At 48.0% G+C, this 19,338-nt stretch overlaps 4 protein-coding genes across 4 annotated transcripts; 2 read left to right on the forward strand and 2 right to left on the reverse strand.

Annotated features, from left to right (window-relative positions):
- Positions 1 to 5,434: 5,434 nt before the first annotated feature.
- Positions 5,435 to 7,541, reverse strand: B0H65DRAFT_292705 (N amino acid transport system protein). Its single transcript, XM_062823031.1, has 3 exons — positions 7,227 to 7,541; positions 5,714 to 7,176; positions 5,435 to 5,654 (listed from the first exon to the last, which is right to left on the reverse strand). Exons 2-3 carry the CDS (start codon positions 7,067 to 7,069, stop codon positions 5,595 to 5,597), a joined length of 1,416 nt encoding a protein of 471 aa, XP_062678543.1. The 5' UTR covers positions 7,070 to 7,176; positions 7,227 to 7,541; the 3' UTR covers positions 5,435 to 5,594.
- A 4,700-nt stretch (positions 7,542 to 12,241) lies between these two features.
- B0H65DRAFT_292734 (uncharacterized protein) lies at positions 12,242 to 15,091 on the forward strand. The gene is made up of 4 exons (XM_062823032.1): positions 12,242 to 12,500; positions 12,583 to 12,876; positions 12,933 to 13,042; positions 13,111 to 15,091. The coding sequence occupies exons 1-4, from the start codon at positions 12,363 to 12,365 to the stop codon at positions 14,936 to 14,938; spliced, it is 2,370 nt and encodes a 789-aa protein (XP_062678544.1). The 5' UTR covers positions 12,242 to 12,362; the 3' UTR covers positions 14,939 to 15,091.
- An 807-nt stretch (positions 15,092 to 15,898) lies between these two features.
- On the forward strand, positions 15,899 to 17,080 carry B0H65DRAFT_511427 (U2 small nuclear ribonucleoprotein A; the record flags this gene model as incomplete). The annotated part of the gene is made up of 5 exons (XM_062828483.1): positions 15,899 to 15,977; positions 16,097 to 16,137; positions 16,244 to 16,504; positions 16,629 to 16,763; positions 16,838 to 17,080. 5 exons carry the CDS (start codon positions 15,899 to 15,901, stop codon positions 17,078 to 17,080), a joined length of 759 nt encoding a protein of 252 aa, XP_062678545.1.
- Positions 17,081 to 17,495: 415 nt separating this feature from the next.
- B0H65DRAFT_432973 (uncharacterized protein) lies at positions 17,496 to 18,516 on the reverse strand (the record flags this gene model as incomplete). The annotated part of the gene is made up of 2 exons (XM_062825033.1): positions 17,496 to 18,328; positions 18,453 to 18,516. The coding sequence occupies 2 exons, from the start codon at positions 18,514 to 18,516 to the stop codon at positions 17,496 to 17,498; spliced, it is 897 nt and encodes a 298-aa protein (XP_062678546.1).
- Positions 18,517 to 19,338: the final 822 nt, after the last annotated feature.

A 19,338-nucleotide genomic window follows, 5' to 3' on the forward strand; every position in this document is an offset into this window, starting at 1 on the left:
TTGTTTATTTCTCCCCCTTTCTTACCTTTGTATTTCTCGAAATTCGTATAATTCGAAACTTTTTTACTACTATTCCTCTAATTAATAGGCTAAATAGACCTCCGTAAGAATTTAATAATAATTAACGAAATAGTAGTATTAAAAATACTTATATAGTAATTACTATTTTCTATAAAAACAGTACGAATAATTAACGGATTTTTAATTAAATTATTCTTTACCGCCGGCTAGCCATATAAAATATATATATATTTTATTAATGTCTTCGCTGGATTAGTAAAAGTCTCTACCCTCTTTCGCTTTGTATAGGATTAGTTTTTATACCAGCGTTGGGAATCGAACGAAGCTGAGGAAAATATTTACTTTAAAGACTATTTAAATACGAAAAGTATTTTATATTTTAGTAGCGTAGTTAAAATACTCTCTATTAATATAAATAATGTATTTAAGAATATTAACGAAGGAAAATTATTATATAATTACCTTATTCTAATATTTTAGAACGTTATAATAACTTTCGAGTGAGTTAATTATAAGAATCTTTATAGTATTAATTATTAGGAAGTATTTATTAGAATAGGAATAGAATGTAATTTACTTATAAAAAGAAGGGAAAATATGCCTTAGCCTAATTTGCCTAAGACTATATTGTTATTCCTAATTATCTTTAATATACGCTCGATCTTTACTTAATACGTTTACTTTAGCTAAAACAATAGATTTTAAATAGCTTACTTCTATTCTACAATATTTAAACGTTCGAATTATATAATTCAAGCAAACGTACTATATATTAATTAAGAACTTCTTCTGCAAAATTCGTTTTATATAAATATAGTAAAGTAAATATTTAACTTCCTAGCCTTTAAAAGTATTCCGTACTACCTTTTATTTTTTAACCGAATTGTCGGTAAATATTTACTAAAGCGGCTATTCTTTAGCGTATTATTCCCTAATTTATTTATAGATTATTAATAAGATTTTAGTAATAATATTACTATTAGCTTCTTAGGTAAGAAAGTGACTATACGGTCTATTAATATTATTTATTACGAATAAATAGTATAAAAAGGTATTAGCTAAATTAATTAGTTTTATAGGTAGTATTTATAAGCGTTAAGTAGTTGCGCCATTTTAAAGTTTTGAGTTATTTAAATAAAGCCTATAATATGCCCGGTAATAGTTTATTATCCAATTTTCAGATAGTAATAATAAATTTAATACGCTAAATATTTCCGTCGGTTGGATCGGGGGGTTACGAATTTAAGAAGTTTAATACTTAATTTATTTAAATATTTTTAGCGAAGTTTTTATTTATTCGCCGTGGATCGGGGTATTCAAATTATTATAAACGGCCTACGTTAATAATATTTTACTTTATAAGTTAACGCCTACCCGCTTTATATAATTACTTTTCGAAATTGGGATTTCGGCTATTATTACTGCGTAATTAATTATAAATAATAGAAGGAGGGAGGCTACGAATAGCCTTATAAAGTAAAAACTTCCGAATATTATTTAAAACTTTATTTTAATCTAAAAATTTTAAATTGTAATAGTAGTGTAAATTATTAATATTATTAGGGTTATTCTTTAATTAATTAGCTAGCTAAAATAATACTAATCTATTTGTGAAAGTAATTTTTTTAACGGCTTTATTATAACTAATAAGTATACGTAATAATTTCCTACGTTAGTTAATATTTCGATTCTTCTCTTTTTTTTTCTTACTCTTCTCGTATAATTAATAATATAAAAATTGGGTTACTAGTAAAAGAATAATCGCTCTTTTAACCTTTTTAAATATATATTACTTTATAGAAGGTATATAGATTGTATTTAAAAAGTCCTTACATTATACCTATTATTTCTTTATAAAAGAAATATCCTCTTAATATAAAAAAAATTATATTCGCTGTTCTAAACAGTTTGCGGGGATACGAAAAGGGTCCTAGGCTTCGGAAGGTAAAGTAGGTAAAATAGCGGGCTTTAATAAAGTATATTAGTTTAAACCTTTCTACGTATATTTAAATAAGTAGGCTTCTTATTTTTATTAATTTCTATAGGTTTAATGACTATAGTAAGCTCAGGGACTATAATAGGTTCAGCGACTATAATAAATTTAATAGCTACGGTAGGCTTAACGGCTACGGTAGGCTTAACGAACGCGGGAGCGGCGGGTATAATAGATTCAGCGGCTATGGCAGGCTCAATGAACGTGGGAGTAGTAGGTATAGTAAGCTCGGCGGTTATAATAGGCTTAACGAATGCGGGAGCGGCGGGTATAATAGGCTCGGCGGGTATAATAGGTTTAACAAACGCAGGAGTAGTAGGTATAATAAGTTCGGTAGGTATAGTAGGCTCGGCGGCTACGGTAAATTCGGCGGGAGCGGTAAATTCAGCGGATATAGTAAGTTCCATAAATATAGTAGGCGTAGCGAATATAGCGAGCGCAGCGGGCGTAAAAGTTTCTAGAATAATAATTAGATTAGTATTTCTTTTCTTTATATGCTACCAGGGTTTTGACCGTTTTTAAATAGAATTTTCTACTTCTAATAGGCGATATTTTCTTACTCCCAAGGGGTGGTATCTTCGGGTATAGTATTTAACTACCCGGATATTAATTTTTATTCCTCTAATTATTGTTTTGAAAATTATATTTATTATAAATACTTATTACTTCTATAAGTTCGGTACTATTACCTTCGATAAGGTCGTCTTCGTTAGTTAGTATTTACCCTATATTTATTATAAATTAAAATGAATCTCTAGTGAATAGAACTTTATTAAGAAAATCTTTAGGAAAAGTATTAACGTTTATTGGCTATAGGGAGAGAGTTTGGTCGTAATTAGTATTGAAATCCATTATAGTAATAGTAGTAGTAGTAATAGTAGTAGTAGTAATGGTATTAATAGTATTGACTGCTAGTTTAGTTTGATATTATTTTATAAAAAAATAATTTATGTATTTAAATTTTTAGTAAGTTAATTCATCTAATATTTGTATATTTAATTTTAAGGCACTTCACTACTACTACTATACTAGTTTTATAATATTTGGTAGTCTATAATATTATAATATTAATAACTAAAGTAAAATAATACTAAATTTCAAACGGAGAATAGTAATTACTTTAAAAAAGGCTTTTCTATTTACTATTTAATTTATATTATAATATACTAACCTATAGTAATATAACGTAGTGTTATAATAATCTTGCCCGATATCTTCCCTTAACATAGTACGTTATAGTACTTTAATATTATTAAAGAACCTAAAAAAATCTTAACCAATTTTTCTCTTTTCCTTTTTTTTTTCTCTAATGCGGCGGTGCTGCACCGCGTCGGCGGCGTTAGCGTTTTGAATTCTGTAGATGCTTCAAGTTCCATAGTAGACCTGCAAAAATGTATGTCCCTTTCATATAGCCCTAATATTTGATTCCGCATTTTAACCTTAACAACCAATCACACCCTGCTCATCAAATCTGACGCGGCTAGTGTGGGTTTAGCTTTAACTTTATCCCCACCGCAGTCCATGTCCATTTGACGTGGTGAGCCCTAACCCTAACCCCGACCCTCTCTTGCTTGTTCGTCCTGCCCTCTGCCCGGCGCTCAAAGAGGGATAGCGTTTGGCCAGTTTCGCGAGTTTCTACGGTACCAGTCCGCAGTCGTCGAAGCCCGCTGCGGCGGTACATATTTCCCTGTCTTTCTTGATGCTGTCTGTCTGTCAATTACCTGCTGGAACTTGCAGTCTGGTAGCCTGATAGCCGTACATACTCTGTGAAGTTTAATAAGGCAACTGAATGCTATGCACACGCACGCAGGTGACAGTGTTCTACCTTATTTCAGTGACGATAGGTACATAAACCGGATGGATACCAGGAGCGCCGGGCGTGTCTTTTCCCAAGGCCCGGTATTTTCCCCTTCGTCGGTCTCGGTTTGCATACCGTACCTTAATATCATACTTTATCAATGTATACCATAGCATGGCATAGGTAGTGCATGTACAGTACTGCTTCCACGAAACATCCACATCCAAAACATCCTACATCAGTGCAGCAGTGCAGTTGAGCACTAAAAAACCTGCTTACCTAAACTGTACACATCACCCCTGGAAAGTTCGTTAGCGCGGGACTTCACTACGCACTCTTCGCAACTCAACCACCATTCCATCACATTTCATGCAAGAAGTTGGTATCAACCAGATGCGTTTTGGAGGCTTTATATACTTTATCCACTTTTCCGTTTTGAATGTGGTTGTCCCGTTGTTTTTCTGTGAAGTTTTGCAGACCCCTGTCACAAGAACCGCGCTAACAAACTTTTAAGGGTTGATGTATATGTACCAAGCCACAACCAAGACCCCAACTCCCAAGACCGCCGCAAGCGATGTAGATGCAGATCATCACGTACCAACAACTCGCACGAATTGGATAAAGCAGAAGTGCCAAGTTCAGGTATGGACGGACCTTTGCCGCATTTACCTCGAGTTCAGATTTTCAGCCCGTCTTGTCGGTCTTGTCGGTCCTGTCCCGCTGTTAGGCGATGATAGGATCCTTCAACACCGTGACTTTTACCTGAGCGAGAACGATCATGACCTAAAACAGCACGACAGTTGTCACAACGGTGGTTGAGCATTATGTAAAATGTCCCGTTCCTTCGGTTTAGGATAATAATATCCGGAAGGAGGGAGCTCCATACACCGTCTGGAAAAGGACACCCGGCTCCCGCGAGAAGCGCTTTCCCCGGATTTACACATGGAACATCGCCGACGTTACTTGTATCGTAGTAACGATGACACAAGTTTTGTGGTTGAGAGACGTGGCCGTGCAAAGGCTGGCTGGAACCGCTGACTGCTGGGGTGAGGTCCGGTGCAGGGTTTCGTAGCCCCAGGATTGTTGAGAAAAGCTCCACCCAACACGAGAATCCTTCACAAACTCGAGATATCGGATGCGCGTGGCAAAAAAAAGAGAGAAGGCTGGAAGTCAGAGGTAAAGTCAAAGGCACAACGTGATGGTGTTCTGCACAAAAAGACCATGATTATTTACAATGTTTCTCTTGTTTTTTGCTAAGTTTGTTCAGCGAACAATATACCCTCTATAGAGTATAGGTAGCATCTATCAATATTCCTGTGCCCATCATCTCTATTGGTCACCCGAACATTAACAATGATTGGTAAACATGTTTCCATCATTAGGTAGGTTACCTGTCCGTCCGTCCCAATTCCGTTCAGTCCAATTCCCCAGTGCATTGGATCGTCCATCCATCCATTATCCATCCCGTCCTACCCTCGCGTCATTCGTGTAGTTGCCATGTCCCATGACTTTCCCATATAATACATGCATGCATAAAACGTTAAAAAAAAAGATGATGCGCGCATCCTCAACTCCGCGCTGGTTTGCTCGGTGCGAAATCCTGAAACTCCACGACTCATAGTAAACCGGAAATAAAGATACTCAAAACATTTCCCCAGGCCGACAGGTCTGGGGGGGGTATACAAAAGGGGAGATCGCGGGTGAGGACAAAGATCCATCACAGCACGATATTAATGAAGTAAAACATCCAAGAATCGGATCATAAGTGTGCATTGGGCTGGATTAAGCCACGGGAGCACAGCTGTAAGGCTTCGAAACCTGACCACGATCGTAGCGGTCCATCTAAGAAGAGAGTTAGCATTTGTGTGCAAAGAGCAAACGGAAAAGCGGGCCAAACTTACAATATCCTTGATGGCGGCGTAGGTGCCGATACCAAGAATGCCCATGCCGATGATGAAGCAGACCAGGTTGACGGCATCCAAGAAGTATTTCTGGTTCCGGCTCTTGGTATCGCTCCTGGTGATCTTGAAATACATACAGGCAGGGAAGTAGAAGCTGAAACCGGAAATGAAGAGAGCCGAGCAGATGGCCAACAGATCAGAGAAGAAGGGGATGGCCTCAGCAATGACCCAGGCAATGAGGGTAATGCCAGCGTCCAAACCGAGCCAGACCACCCAACCCTTCGGGGTGTTGACATAGCGAATGACGCTGTTGGGCCAGATGCGCTCGATCAAATATCTGCTGACAACAGTGGTGTTGATGCTGCCAGAGATGAAGATGACGGGGAGGGCAATGCCGAAAGCGACCTTGGCGAGGGTGGGGCCAGCAGAGAGCAAGGCAGGAGACTTGACCTCGGGGCCGACGAAAGCGTAAACGACGCCACCAGTGACCGTGTAGATAACGATCTCGATCAAGCCGAGAGCGACGATGGACTTCCTGTAGTCGGAGGGGGTGTGCATCTCATCCATGAAGCTGAACTGGCACATGGCGAAGCTGTAGGCGAAAACAATGTTGCTGACAGCAATGAAGGCCTCGGCGAGGCCGAGGTTCTCCTTGGGCCAGCAAGACCAGGCAACGGCAGCGAGGCCACCCTCCTGGCTGCTCGAACGAATACCAGTACCAATCATGGTGATGAGAATGGCGGCGCAGATGGAGACGAAATCGATGTACCCAAGAATGGCAGCCTCGGAGAAACTGGGCGGAATGGCGAGGAGGAAAAGAATGATGGCGGAGACAATACCGAAGACGAGGGAGCAGGTGCCGTTGCCGTTATCCGTAATGGTGCCCCACATGATGGTGCCCGTGAGGACGTGGGAGCCGACGATGAAGATCAGCTGAACAACAAACATGAAGCTGATGATTTCATATCCCCATCTTCCAAACATGATACGACCAGCGTCGGCATAGTGGGCGATCTCAGGGTGCTTGAGCTTCGTCTGTCCAATAACGTCGGCCGTGTAGATGCAGATGAGTCCCATGCCGACAGAGAGAAGAACGCCAGGGACCATGCCAAGGGTAGCGAACGCGCCGGGAAGAGAGAGAGAGCCGAGGGCAATAGCCTCGACGATGAGGACGATCGTCAGACGTTTCCAGCCGAGACGGTGGAACTTGTCGGCGCCCTGCTGGGCCTCGACCTCCTTGTGCATGAAGTCGCCGCCCAAGCCGCGGACCTCGCCAACATGCTCATCTCCGCTCGACTCCCCGTACGGCATGATGGCGTTTGGGTCGTTCTTTTTTGTCTCGTATTGCGAGTCCATGGTGGGTGGTAAAGAGGCCTTGTTGAAGGCCTTTGTCGACAGCGGCTTGGTTCTCGCTTCTCAAGCTGTTCGGATGGATGATGAGGAGTGGAAAGAGAAGATGCTGTCTGGGACCGGGTGAGAGGAACCCAGGTATAAATATGGATGGGGTACGGACAACAAGCGAGAAAACCAGCAGACGATCCAAAGTCCGAGAGACGGGATGAACTGCGGGGGACCGGGGCAGATTAAGTACTAAAGAAGAGGGATGGAGAAGGCGGGCACCGGATGAGACAGGTACTTGGGAGGTACGTGAGAGGGAAGAGCGACATATAAGCATGCGCGTTGGGATACGCTTGGGGCGAGGCGGATCTCTTGCAGACGACTGCACTAGCAGTTGGAGCAACCTGGAAGTTGGCGAGTCAGGGACAATCTGATGGAGCCTCCCCATCTGGCCTATGCGCACACAATCTGGTCGCCGTTCTCCGGAATTGCCGAAAAGGATCATCCCGTCCTCGATAACATTTCCCCAAACAACCAGCGATCTCGGCGAACGAAGAGACGGTACAAGCCAGGTACGCCTTGCACTTGCTGTCTTGCTTGCCCTTGCCCTGGTGCTGTCCTCACTGCTCTTGCCAAAACTGCCCCGAAACAGCACTGGCAGCCTGGCGATTGCTTCTCTTTTTGGACTGTTGCCGGACGCTCCTGCTACCTTATCTAGCAGGCAAGCCGAAGGCAACTAGCATTGCTTTCGCAGCTTTGCGGACATACAGACTGCGTGGGACAAGCTTGATGCACAAACAACAAGGCCAAACCGACTCGGGCCCTGACTTCAGTTGGGACTGTGACTGATAATGCGTACAATATGCGTATGTATGATAGCTTACCACGTGCTGACCTCTGCAGGCCGGTGGTTCTAGAGAGGGCTTGTGATGGTGCTGGTGGTGAAGTTGTGTTCCTGTCGTCCTTGCCCCAGATCCAGCTCCTCGGTCACTCGAAGAGGCAGGTGGGCGCGTGGGAAACCGTAGGAAGCTGGCCGGCTGGAGGCTTCCCGAGCAACGACCATTCTATTAGTCATGGCGGTGGACCTCTTGGGCAGGTCTGACAGGGAAGTGGTGAGAAGTCGAATGGGAGGTGAGAGCAAGCGGAACCAGCACCCACTCGCCAGCAGCGGCACTCGCCAGCAGCGGAAGCAACCCCGTGTGTGGCAAAGAGAGCAAAGCCCGACCGGGATTGCAACTGGAGACCGGAAAGAAATCCACTTGGTGATGAAGCGAGTGGAATGCGAAAGCCCAACCAGACTACCTTGAAGTAGCGCCGGCATTGCTCCAGCAGCTCCACGACTTTTCTCCATGCCCGCGCTATCCCGAGACGACGATTGGAGAATGGCTGTTTTGCCTGTCCATGTCCGGGCCTTGTACCTTCTGGGTACACAATCTAACATGAAAACCATGGCATTGCGTGGTGGCAGGGAGGGCGACGACGAGGGGCAGCGGCGGAGCGGTGGACCCTTTTCTTGGAGGGGCAGATGCCGCTGCAGGGACCATTAGTAAAAGCTGCGCATAATTCCATACCGTCGGCTCCTCTGTTATCGTTGCAAGTGGAAGCTCTTACGCAGTCGTAATGATGCGGGCTTTCCCTGGCTGTGCCTGGCGATTTCGGGACAATGAACACAGTTGGATTTGGCTTTAGAATTTTTCCAAATGTTCGACGAGTGGGTGGCTGCACAGGATTTCCAGGGTTTGGGGCACGCTACTACTCTACAGCTTTATGACGACATGAATTGTGGGGACTGTGTCGGGGTCGGGGGCCAGCTGTCCGTCACCAACCTCGACGACGTCCTCGACTGGTGTGTCCGGCGAGAAGAGGTTTGAAGTTTGGGACCTAACACTGTGCTCGCCTCCAAGGGACTGGAATGAATGACGGAGCATGCTGTCTCCGTTCTTCTGATGAAACTGAATTGCCTTCGCTGATGACCGGGGCCAGTGTGCAGATCTGGGGAAAGTAACACACCCCGAGTCCCGCCCCGAGTCCCGGAGCGTCGTCGGCGGTGCATCTCGTTCCCCGGATTGGATCTGACAAAAGAATAGCTTCATCCTTGCGCAATTTTCCAATTTTCAAAAATGAGTCGTTCTTGAACACCACACACCCTGAGGCACCGTGATATCGACTTGTAGCGAGCCGTCTACGGCGTGTCGTTCCAGACTTGGTAGACCGTATGGAGATGCAATACAAGAGTCGGTACTGTCTGTCGGATGACGAGGGGAGGTGACGAGGTGTGCAACTTGATTTCGGGGACTTTGGAGACGTTGCACTTGGGGATAGCATCATGATGCACACGTCCCTGGATGAGAGGACGTCATCCGTCGTTCCTGCCCAGGAATGCGGCTGATTCCAGATCGTGGGGGCTTGCCGAGATTGGCTACCGTGTAACCTAACTATCACATACTACTAGAATGCAGCACGCGTCTAGATAGTGCATCTAGGCTGACGCATCTAGAAGTTCAGGAAGCCAAGCTACTACTGCACGAACCAGCAAATCCTCCGATATCTTTATATTCCAGAGGTCCGTAATCGCACCCAATCTTCCCTTTCTTGATGACTCCTTCTGCCCATCCAGTTCTAGATCTATGCAGGTCGACCCAAGTGATGCCTGTTCCATGGTGTCGTGAATCTGGGGTACTTGGGCTAGAGAATGGAGGTCTGTCACGTGTGTATTGTCTCCAAGGTCCAGGTTGATTACACCACCGCAAAGCCGGGGAACCATCTGTTCGGGAGATTCGAGGGGCACGAGCAAAGTTCGTGGGGAAACTAGGTTGGACGAACCGGTCAACGCGGTATTCTAATCACGTCGGCCAATCCCCCCTACGAGTTCGTCATCCACCGCGGCTTGTAGCAAAATTACCCGACAATGAACACGCCAACCTTCTCACGGACAACGGGAATAGGTATAGCCTATACCAGAGGCATCTGTCTAAACTACCGAATGGCTTCAAATTGACGCACTCATATGCCCAGCATTCCCGGTTAGCACAGAGATAACGGCTGCCGTGCCAAGAGAGACATGAATCGGACCTTTTGTAACTTTGTAAGCAAGCCTATGCCAGGGCCCGCTCCCGCTTTCTGGTCGCTCTGGACGATAGCCTTATGTGGGGAGAATCGGAAGAATCCAGCTACGATCCCCACTACTTTGCTGTGCTCGACCGGTATCGGAGATGATGGATCTTTTCAAAGTTTGCAGGCGAAGACGAGCGGGTGGACTAGAGATGCACTAGTGGAATGGCTGGGTTGTTCTCGATGGCTTCTTGTTGGTTTCTTTTGCTGTGCCTTTGTACTTGGGGGTTGGGCGGGCGGCTTGGGAACCTTTTGTCAACCCCCTCTCATAAAAGAGAGGGAAAAAAAACTCTGGGACAAACTTTTAATATGGGACATCTGAAATGTTAGCGTGCACCATAGAAAAATGTTAGTGGGAAGATGTAACAATAACAACCACATCCACCAATTTTCTAAAAATCTGGCAAAATTTTTGAAGTAAGAAAAGGGTATAAAAAAGGCTCCCTCAAAGTTGCATTAATTTTGATCGGGTCGTTGGCGAAAAATCTCCAAGTTGCACACTTCGTTATCGTTAAAGCGTGGTTTAGCTCGGCGGTCTCGCGACACCAAAAATGACGATGTTTGGTGTCGATGCAAAGTCTAGACGCCGCTGTTTGCCCAGTTTCGAAGATGATTTTTTGCAACTTTGAGGGAGCTTTTTTTATACCCTTTTCTTACTTCCCGATTTTTTTCCAGAATTTTAGAAAAATGGTTGATATAGTTGTCATTGTTGCATCCTGCCCACTAACAGTTTTCTATAGTGCACGCTAACATTGCAGATTGTCCCAGATTAAAAGTTTGTCCCAGAGTTTTTTTACCCCTACTTAATGAGTAGGGGTTGAGAAAAGGTCCTACCCAACCGCACCACAACCCCCAAGTAGCTCGTTCTGAAACGGTCTGGACTCTTGAGTCTCGATGACTCGACCTGCCATGTTGGTGATGGGCATGTGATTATGAGCTTCTGGTATGAGCTGGTTTGGATCGTTAGCTTCTGTTGGCAACACCATCTCAAACTATGGTCACAAAAGTCGAGATCATCGGCTTTGGTTGGGGGAGTGGAAGACTCGTGTCGCTGGGTGGTTGGAGTTTCCAGATTGTCGGTGGTTGGAGAAACACCAGGCACGGCAGGTCGGGGTATCCGTGCCCGAGCCTGATCCCTTTAACGGTGCAAATGTATCATTTTTAGCGCGGCATGTGTTGTGACTAATCGGCTGGCCTCACTTTATCCCCTCTACATCTGTGGCCATGCAGATACCTTGATTTTGCCAGCTTTTGCAGCACTTTTGTCATTGCACCAGATGTGGAGTGCGAGAACCAGAATCAACCAATCAAAAGGGTCGCCAACAGAGGAGTTCAAAATCGCTGAAAGATCCATTACAACAACAACAACAACAACAACAACAACAACAACAACAACAATAACAAAGACTTGGTGATATTTGCGTTTAACGGCTCAAAGACGGTGCAATCAGGTAAGTCAGTCTTGATACTTTAATAGACCATGTAGAATCGCTGATTTTACTAGCAAAAAGGACACTTTTAACATCGTCGGACGCGCCCGCTAGCGTTGCAACCCAAGAATCCAGAAAGTCACCAAGTACTGCCGGTAGCTGTGGGGGCCGCTAAAAATGATACATTTGCACCGTTAAAGGGATGGACTCTTTCACGTGTTTTCTTGGCGCACACAGCAACGACTCGAAGCCACAAATGTGTTCAGCCACGTGCCGATAAGCAAGTCTCGCTATCAGTGTCCAGCCACAGCCTTGCGTGTCCCCGGTGATGCAAGTAAACAAACAGGGAGCCTGGGCAACACCCAATCGCGTCTCCGAACAGCCTGCCAAATGTTTTGTCATTGCAACTTCCCAACTACGTATCCCCCACCACCACCGTCCGTCGCAACCATTGTGCGCATTGTCTTTCGCAGCGCGAAGTAACAACAAAACAAAGATTTGACAAAATATTCGAAATTGACGCATCATTATTGTTCAATCGACTTCCGGGATATGCATCGGTTTCGCGACTAAAGCCCGAGTTTCTGCCTCCATCCGCGACAGTCTCGACCTTTGCACGATCGCACTCCCGGGCACTGGCCTTCGCCTAGCCGAGCGGCAAAAGAAATACCACCATTCATCCTGCGAAGCGACCAAGATCCCGATAATTCCCTCGAGACATACCGTCCCTGGACGAATCGACGTCCTGCCACCACGGCGCATCCGCGGCCATGACAGACTACTTCATTTACGAAAATCGACTGGCGTCTTTTGAGGGGCAGCCCCTGGCAAACAAAGATGGAATACCTCCCGCTGATTCCCGAGGCAAGCTGGTAAAATGGCCGCATAAATCCTTACCAGCGGATGAGGTCAGTAAAATGGCACCAAAGAGGAGGGAGCAGGTTGACAAAGCGCGAGTGGAAGAGGAGACTGACAGAACCGAACTTCCAGCTCGCAAAAGCCGGATTTTACTTCGATCCCATGGTCACTAGTCCCGACAATGTAACATGCTTTCTGTGCGAGAATTCCTTTGACGGCTGGACGCCTGGAGACCATCCGATCCAAGAACATCTGAAACATTCGCCATTTTGCGGCTGGGCTGTGACGGCAGCAGTCGAAGCGAATCTTGGAGACTATGGGAAGATGCACCCTCTGGAACCGATTCTTGTCGATGCGCGGAAGGCTACCTTTGGGGGAAAGTGGCCATACGAATCCAAGAGGGGATTCAAGTGCAAGTCAAAGCAAGTAAGCACTCCCTTGCACTTGCCCAACCCCAAGGAGCACAGGCTAACTGGTCGCAGCTTGCCGAAGCTGGTTGGAAGTTCGCACCAACAATCGAGGATGAAGACATGACAGTTTGTCCATATTGCCTGCTAGGACTTAGCGGTTGGGAACCTGGTGACAAAGCAATGTAAGAAGCATTCACCTCCATCTGGCAAGTATCCACTGCAAATCAACTAACAATAAGCTTGCACGTAGTGACGAACACCAGAGACGACAACCTCAATGTGCGTTCTTCCGCCTTCAGGAGGAGTTACCGCCACCGAAGAAGCCCGCGAGAAGAGCCAAAGCAGCCAGGACATCCAAGGTCGCCCACCGCCTCTCTGTCCAGCCTGTCGGAATCCCCACTGCAGAAACCTCGGATCAGGTATCCGCCTCAGACACCGCGGGCGGCCGTGAGGACATGATTATGGCGCCAACCACGCGGGCAGCAAAGAGCAAAAAGGCAACTGCTAGGAGCCGAAAAGCAAAAGCCCAGAAGAAGGAAGAAGAGCCTAAGGAAACCTTGGAGGACAAGCCCGCAGACGAACGATTGCCTGCTGAAGAACCACCAAAGGGACGGAAGCGGGGAAGCGAGTCGATTTCCGATTCTGTGGACTCCAACCCGGAGGCGCCTCCGCAGAAGAAGCGGGCAACACGAACAGGAGGAGCTGCGGTCGCTGATGCTTCCACTTCAGCCGTGGAACCACAGGACACTGACATTCCCGATGCACCATCTCCCAAACAAACAGCTACCCGCAAGAGAGCGCCCGCCAAAGGAACACAGGGCTTGCGGAAAAGCTCACGAGTTTCCCTGCAGCACCCTCATTCGACCACGGCCCCGCAGACAGATTTATCGAATGATGAGGTCGTCGACCGTCAGATGGAGATCAACGACGCCGATGTTGATCCAGGGCGCAAAGTGCAGAATGCAGAATTACAAGAGGAAGCGGATGCTGAGGATCCAATTTCTTCATCCGACATCCCCCTCCCCAAGAAGGGTCGCAAAGTAGCTGCTCAGAGGATGTCTAAGCAAGCGAAAAGGATCCAACAGTCTCTTCCATTATCCGATCCTGTCGACGAACTGACGGACGGACCTACTGCTGTGCCCGAAGCCACGTCTGTTGTGCCCCAGCCAGCACAGCCAGAGCTAGGATCTGGGCAGGATCCAGATATGACCTTGGTCTCAAAGAGTAGCGGCCGACCAAGTACGGTCAAGCGGGGAAGGGGACGCCCATCGAAAAAGTCAACATCATCCCATGCGTCAAGCGAAGTGGCGGAGCAGCAGCGAACTTCATCTGGGATCCCGCTTCCGGAGGCCCAAGCCCAGGTCGAGACCCAGACCGAGACCCAGGCCGAGCCTGATACCGAGCGCCGCTTGTCAGCTTCAAATCCGAAAGAGGCGGGCGTTGAAGCGGCAGCAGAAGAACCGGTTCCGGAATTTACACCCCAGGCCTCCCCTCCTAAGGCGGCCGTTACTCGTGCTGCGCCAACACCAGCCAGGCTGAACAAGTCTCTTCCTCCGCCGCCATCTGAGTCCCCAGATCACCTATCTCGGCCGCCTACCACACCTCGGGCACCCACGGTCGCGCGTGTACCTGAAGAACAGCCAAGCGCCTACCGCTCGCCATCAATGCAATCCTCAAATGCAGAGAACCGACCTCCATCGCCGAAGCAATTGACCCCAACAGTCGAACGTCATGCTCTAGTACCAATGGTCACCACACCAGACAGGCCCACTTCTCCTTCCAAACGGAAGATTCTGGGCGCCCTCCAAAGCACTACACCTTGGACCGCGGTGGATCTAGATAACATCTTCTCGCCCACCAAGAATGATTACGAAAAGGAAGACGGCATTGACAAGCTCTTGCACAAGGGCAGCGAGCTTACGAGCCCAGAGAAGCGAATGACTGTGGAAGAGTGGATCTATCATAATGCCAGCTTGGCTGAGCAGAGACTGAAGAGGGAATGCGAGGAAATGGTCTCGGTGTTTGAAAAGCAGGGTGCCAGAGCCATGAAAGCTTTGGAGGGGCTTGTTGTGGAGTAGTGGGTGAGTGGCATGAGTGTTGGGGACGAGTTTATCAGCATAGGAGGACGGAAAATATGGATTTGCATACCAGATTTCTCCCGGTTCCAGGATGGGCAAGTCCTGGTACGGGTGATACCGGTGGACATGGAATTTGCACAGGGCGTTGCATAGCAAGCTTGTTGTTTTCAGTAACCTGGTTTTGGCTTGAGTAGCATGGAAGGCGTTATTCGACGTCCGGTCTGATGATGTATGGATACCGTATTTGATGGCGTGTACAGTAAAAGTGCGCAAGAGTGTGCATAACAAAGGGACGAGACATCAAGTTACTGATGTAGATTCTCTAGATGATTGATTCTAGCATCAGGAATCTGAGCCCGAGAGCGAGTGTAGTGAGATTGGGTTTGGTTATCCATTAGCGGGCGGCCAGTAGTGATGGAAGCGTTTACACCAAGAAAGAGAACTCGGTAGCAACGTGACGAGATAGCGAGTAAGAGATACCATGGGCCAACAAAACGGCGAATAATGAACATATTTATGACTAGTCCTTCAAGTAGATATCGTGCCATCCATATTTGGGAGTTCCGTGTGGTTGTGACTTGTACGACGCCAAAGGGTTAGGGTTAAGTAATTCACTGTCCGCTTTTTTGCGGCACTCTCCATGACTTCATTGGGGCAGGCAGCCTTGTGAATCTACTTTGGTACCTTGACCACAACCACCGATTGCGACCACGCGACGCGCTTCAACTTTTCGGTTCTTTAACTTCCACCAACTTAAATTTCGAAGGCGACGACAGTATATACGGGCAATTTTCCCGGCCGTAATCAACAAACAATCACCTGTTTCCAAAGCCCCTTTGCGCACCGTATCGCAAAAGCACTACCAGCAACAACCGCCACAAGGTACCGGCATCGCAGTAGTAGCAGTAGCAGCGACAGCTCAACAGCTCCCCATCGTCGTCGTCGCACTACGTCGCCACAATGAGGTTGACGGCAGACCTGATCAACAACTCCCTTTCCTACCTCAATCCGCTCAAGGAGCGAGAGATAGATCTCCGAGGTGCGTTCCATCGAGAAGAGCAGATACTGCACGGTTGATCTTCCAAGTTTCCAAAAGCGCGTACAAAGAACAGAGTTGATATATCGAAAACCTATGTTGGGTTGGGATAAATGCAATAGGACACAGAATACCTGCTATTGAGAACTTGGGCGTTGCTGGAGTAAGTTTTGTCGCCTCTTCTTCTTCTTCTTCTTCTTCTACTTCTGCTACTGTTCGTCGACAACATCACCAACTATGCAGTTTTGCTAATCTTGTCGCTACTACAGCCCCACGATGCCATTGACTTTACCGACAACGATATCCAAGTGCTGGGCAACTTCCCGCTCTCCCCCCGCATACGCACCCTCCTGCTCGCCCGCAACAGGATCGCCCAGATCCAGTCGACCCTACCGAATGCGATCCCGAACCTGAAGAACCTCGTCCTGGCGTCCAATAACATTGGCGAGCTGGCGGATTTGGAGGTGTTGGGAAGGTTTCCTAGGCTCACGCACTTGGTTTTGATGGATAACCCCGTTACCAAGAAGGAGGTACGTCCCTTCGTCATGTCGTTCGTGTTATACGCCTGAGAGAGAAGAAGAAGAAAGAGAGGCGGGGAAAGGAGAATGGAATGGATGGGCGAAATGGCTGACAATGGGTGTTGTTGACGCACAGAACTACCGCTACTGGGTCCTCTGGCTGTGCCCCCAGGTTCGCTTCCTCGATTACGTCAAGGTCAAGGACGCCGAGAGGCAAAAGGCGAAGGAGTTGTTCGGAACCGCTGATGAGCCGACGGAGTTGGCCAACACGGTATGCACACCTTCTCTTCTTTTGACGCCAGCCCATTTATGACAAACATACTAACATGCTATCCTCCCAAACAGATAAAGGGAATCAAGACCAAGACCTTTGACGTCGGCGCCGGCTCCGCCAACGGTGCGGCCGGAAGTGGCCCCTCCTCGAAACTCTCGCGTCTCAAGCTCACGGAGAAGGAGAAGAAGAAGCTGCAGGATCTGATCAAGAAGGCCGACAGCTTGGAGGAGATCATCAGGCTGGAGAAGGCCCTCAACGAGGGACGACTGCCGCCTGGTATTATCGCCGAGGATGACGATGCCATGGAGGAGTAAGGAGGAAGGAAGGGTAATGGGCCTCTGACGGGTAGATCAGATCATTTCATGTCCGTGATACGATGGCTTGCAGAGTTGACGAAAAAGGGGGAGGACGGCACTTCAAAGACGAGAGGTTACATTTGTCGGCGTTCGGTTCTAGATTGGGCTTACTGCAAAAAAACTGTATACCACGATACGCAAATTTGTTTGAAACACAGAGGCACTGGAACATGAAAGTGGTGTGATGATTTTATTGCAACGACTGGAGCGGCCTTGAGGAAAGGCACCCTGGGATGATGAATACCGAAGACTCATAGTTATTGTTTCAGCAACTCTAGACTTCTTTGTACCCCTTGCACCACTCAGGTGTTCAACCCGCCTATTGCCTCCGTACAAATATCCAGATAGACGCTGACCTCAGATAGACGCTGTTCTAACCCGTCATATCCACATCCCCATCGTGACCCCGATACTGCTGTGACGCCGCCTGCCTCATCTCCATCTGCAACTGGGCGCTAGGATCCTCGTCCGACGTAGTAGCCGGCGGCGACGCCGACAAGATGCCCCTATTCAGTCCTCCTCCTCCCATCACACCAGGAGTAGAACTAAACGGCCGTCCCGAAGCCGACGACATGCCCACACCCGTCGTGGTGACACCCATATTGGTAATCCCGGTATTAACCCCGCCAGCACCGAGTCCATTCACCGGCGCCGCCAGCCCTCCAATGCTTCCACTGGTACCACTGCCCGTAGCCAACCCCCCATTCATAGACATCAAAATCGACGTCTGCTGCAACCCGCCGGACCCCTTCTGCTTCTTAGCATTCGGCAGCATCGCCATCCGATCCCTCTCATCACCATGATCACCCTGCTGCCCCAGCTGTCCATGCCCCTGCTCCAAAGAAAGCATAACCCCCTCAGGAGCCGCCAGTCCCCCCATAACAGCCGGCGCCGAAACGACAGCAGCAGCAGTCCCCGCAGGCGGAACCACGACATCGCTCCCGCCTTTGACGCGGGCCCGCGCGGCCGCTGCTTGCGCCTTGATGGCTTTGTAGGAAGAAGTCTTGGGCACCACGTCCTCGAGGAACTCGAGGTTGTCGTGGTGGGAGACGGCGGCGGCCACGTCCTTGTATTGCACGTTGCGGCGGGGCTTGCGCTCGGCTTTGGCCATGTTTTGGGCTTCCGAGGCTAGGTGTTGGATGAACATTTCCGTTGCCAGAGTGATTACGAAGGCGGCGTTGTTGGAGCAGACGGTGATGTCGGGGTCTATGGCGATGATCTTTTTGACTCTTGTGACTGGGAAGGAGGAGAGGGAGGGGTTAGTATGTTTTATCTTGTGGTTTTCCTTCGAAGTGAGTGAGTGAATGAGTCTCAGGGGAGGGGTCCTTACGAGGCAACTGAGTTTGACCTGTGACCTCCTTTCGGGGAGGAATTGCTGTGGTGTTGTAGGGCATCTTGTCGGCTATGGGAGTGGCGGATCTCCCGGAGAATTTGTGAAGGTGATTCAAAAATCAAAATGTGACTCTTGTATCGGTGAGGTGACGGTGGAATAAGTCAAGGTTCTTCTTTTCGATGGAGGTCGAGCTTCTTCGGTGCCGCTGCTGAGTATGTGACAATTTCGTGAAATGTGCTGGCTTATATGTCGCAAACAATCGTGATTCTCTTGACAGTTCCGATATAAATCTACCCAGCTCTTATTAGACTGGTAAATGGCTGATGAATTTACAGTAGATCGACGGCAAGAAGTTAAAGTGAAACGCGTAAAGACGCGATTAAGAAGAGCGTTGCACATTCCGGAACAACGCCCTGGGGTGGGTGCAACGGGGTACAGTAGGCACCTTGGCGGCCCAGGGATTGCCTGCCAAGAAGCCCAGGACCCCGGAAGCTGGGGGAGTTGGGACGTCAGTCAGCCTTGCAGTGATAGCTTCTTCAGTGGGCGATTACAGGCACCTCGGCGGCAGAGGCGCAATCGATAACGGCGACAAGCTCAAGACAACATCACGGACGGGACACTCGGTGTTGAGGCACGGCAAACAACTTGGACAACCACCCGCATACGCATTTTACTTCAGTCCGAATGCCAGCGACATGATATCCAGAGGCGGCCCAGGCGCCATGAACTCGCAATCCCGATCTACGTCGTTCTCGACGTCAGTGCCTCAGTTCCCGAACCAGCGCGCTCGAAGACCGTCCGTCAGCTCCCGCTTCTCCTACGCCGTGTCCATTGCCGAACAAGGAGAAGCCCAAACGGCCCAGGGAGTTGCGGCGCAACATCA

Source organism: Neurospora tetraspora (genome assembly GCF_033439725.1).
Source record: "Neurospora tetraspora strain CBS 560.94 chromosome Unknown B0H65scaffold_7, whole genome shotgun sequence".
Taxonomy (NCBI): domain Eukaryota; kingdom Fungi; phylum Ascomycota; class Sordariomycetes; order Sordariales; family Sordariaceae; genus Neurospora; species Neurospora tetraspora.

Excerpts from the sequence above, each read along its gene's own strand:
- B0H65DRAFT_292705 (XM_062823031.1), bottom strand. The coding sequence starts at position 7,069 with ATGGACTCGCAATACGAGACAAAAAAGAACGACCCAAACGCCATCATG. Across the intron at positions 5,655-5,713 it reads ACGCCGCCATCAAGGATATT|ATGGACCGCTACGATCGTGG; the intron begins GTAAGTTTGGCC and ends CTCTCTTCTTAG.
- B0H65DRAFT_292734 (XM_062823032.1), top strand. The coding sequence starts at position 12,363 with ATGACAGACTACTTCATTTACGAAAATCGACTGGCGTCTTTTGAGGGG. Across the intron at positions 12,501-12,582 it reads AATCCTTACCAGCGGATGAG|CTCGCAAAAGCCGGATTTTA; the intron begins GTCAGTAAAATG and ends CCGAACTTCCAG. Across the intron at positions 12,877-12,932 it reads TCAAGTGCAAGTCAAAGCAA|CTTGCCGAAGCTGGTTGGAA; the intron begins GTAAGCACTCCC and ends AACTGGTCGCAG.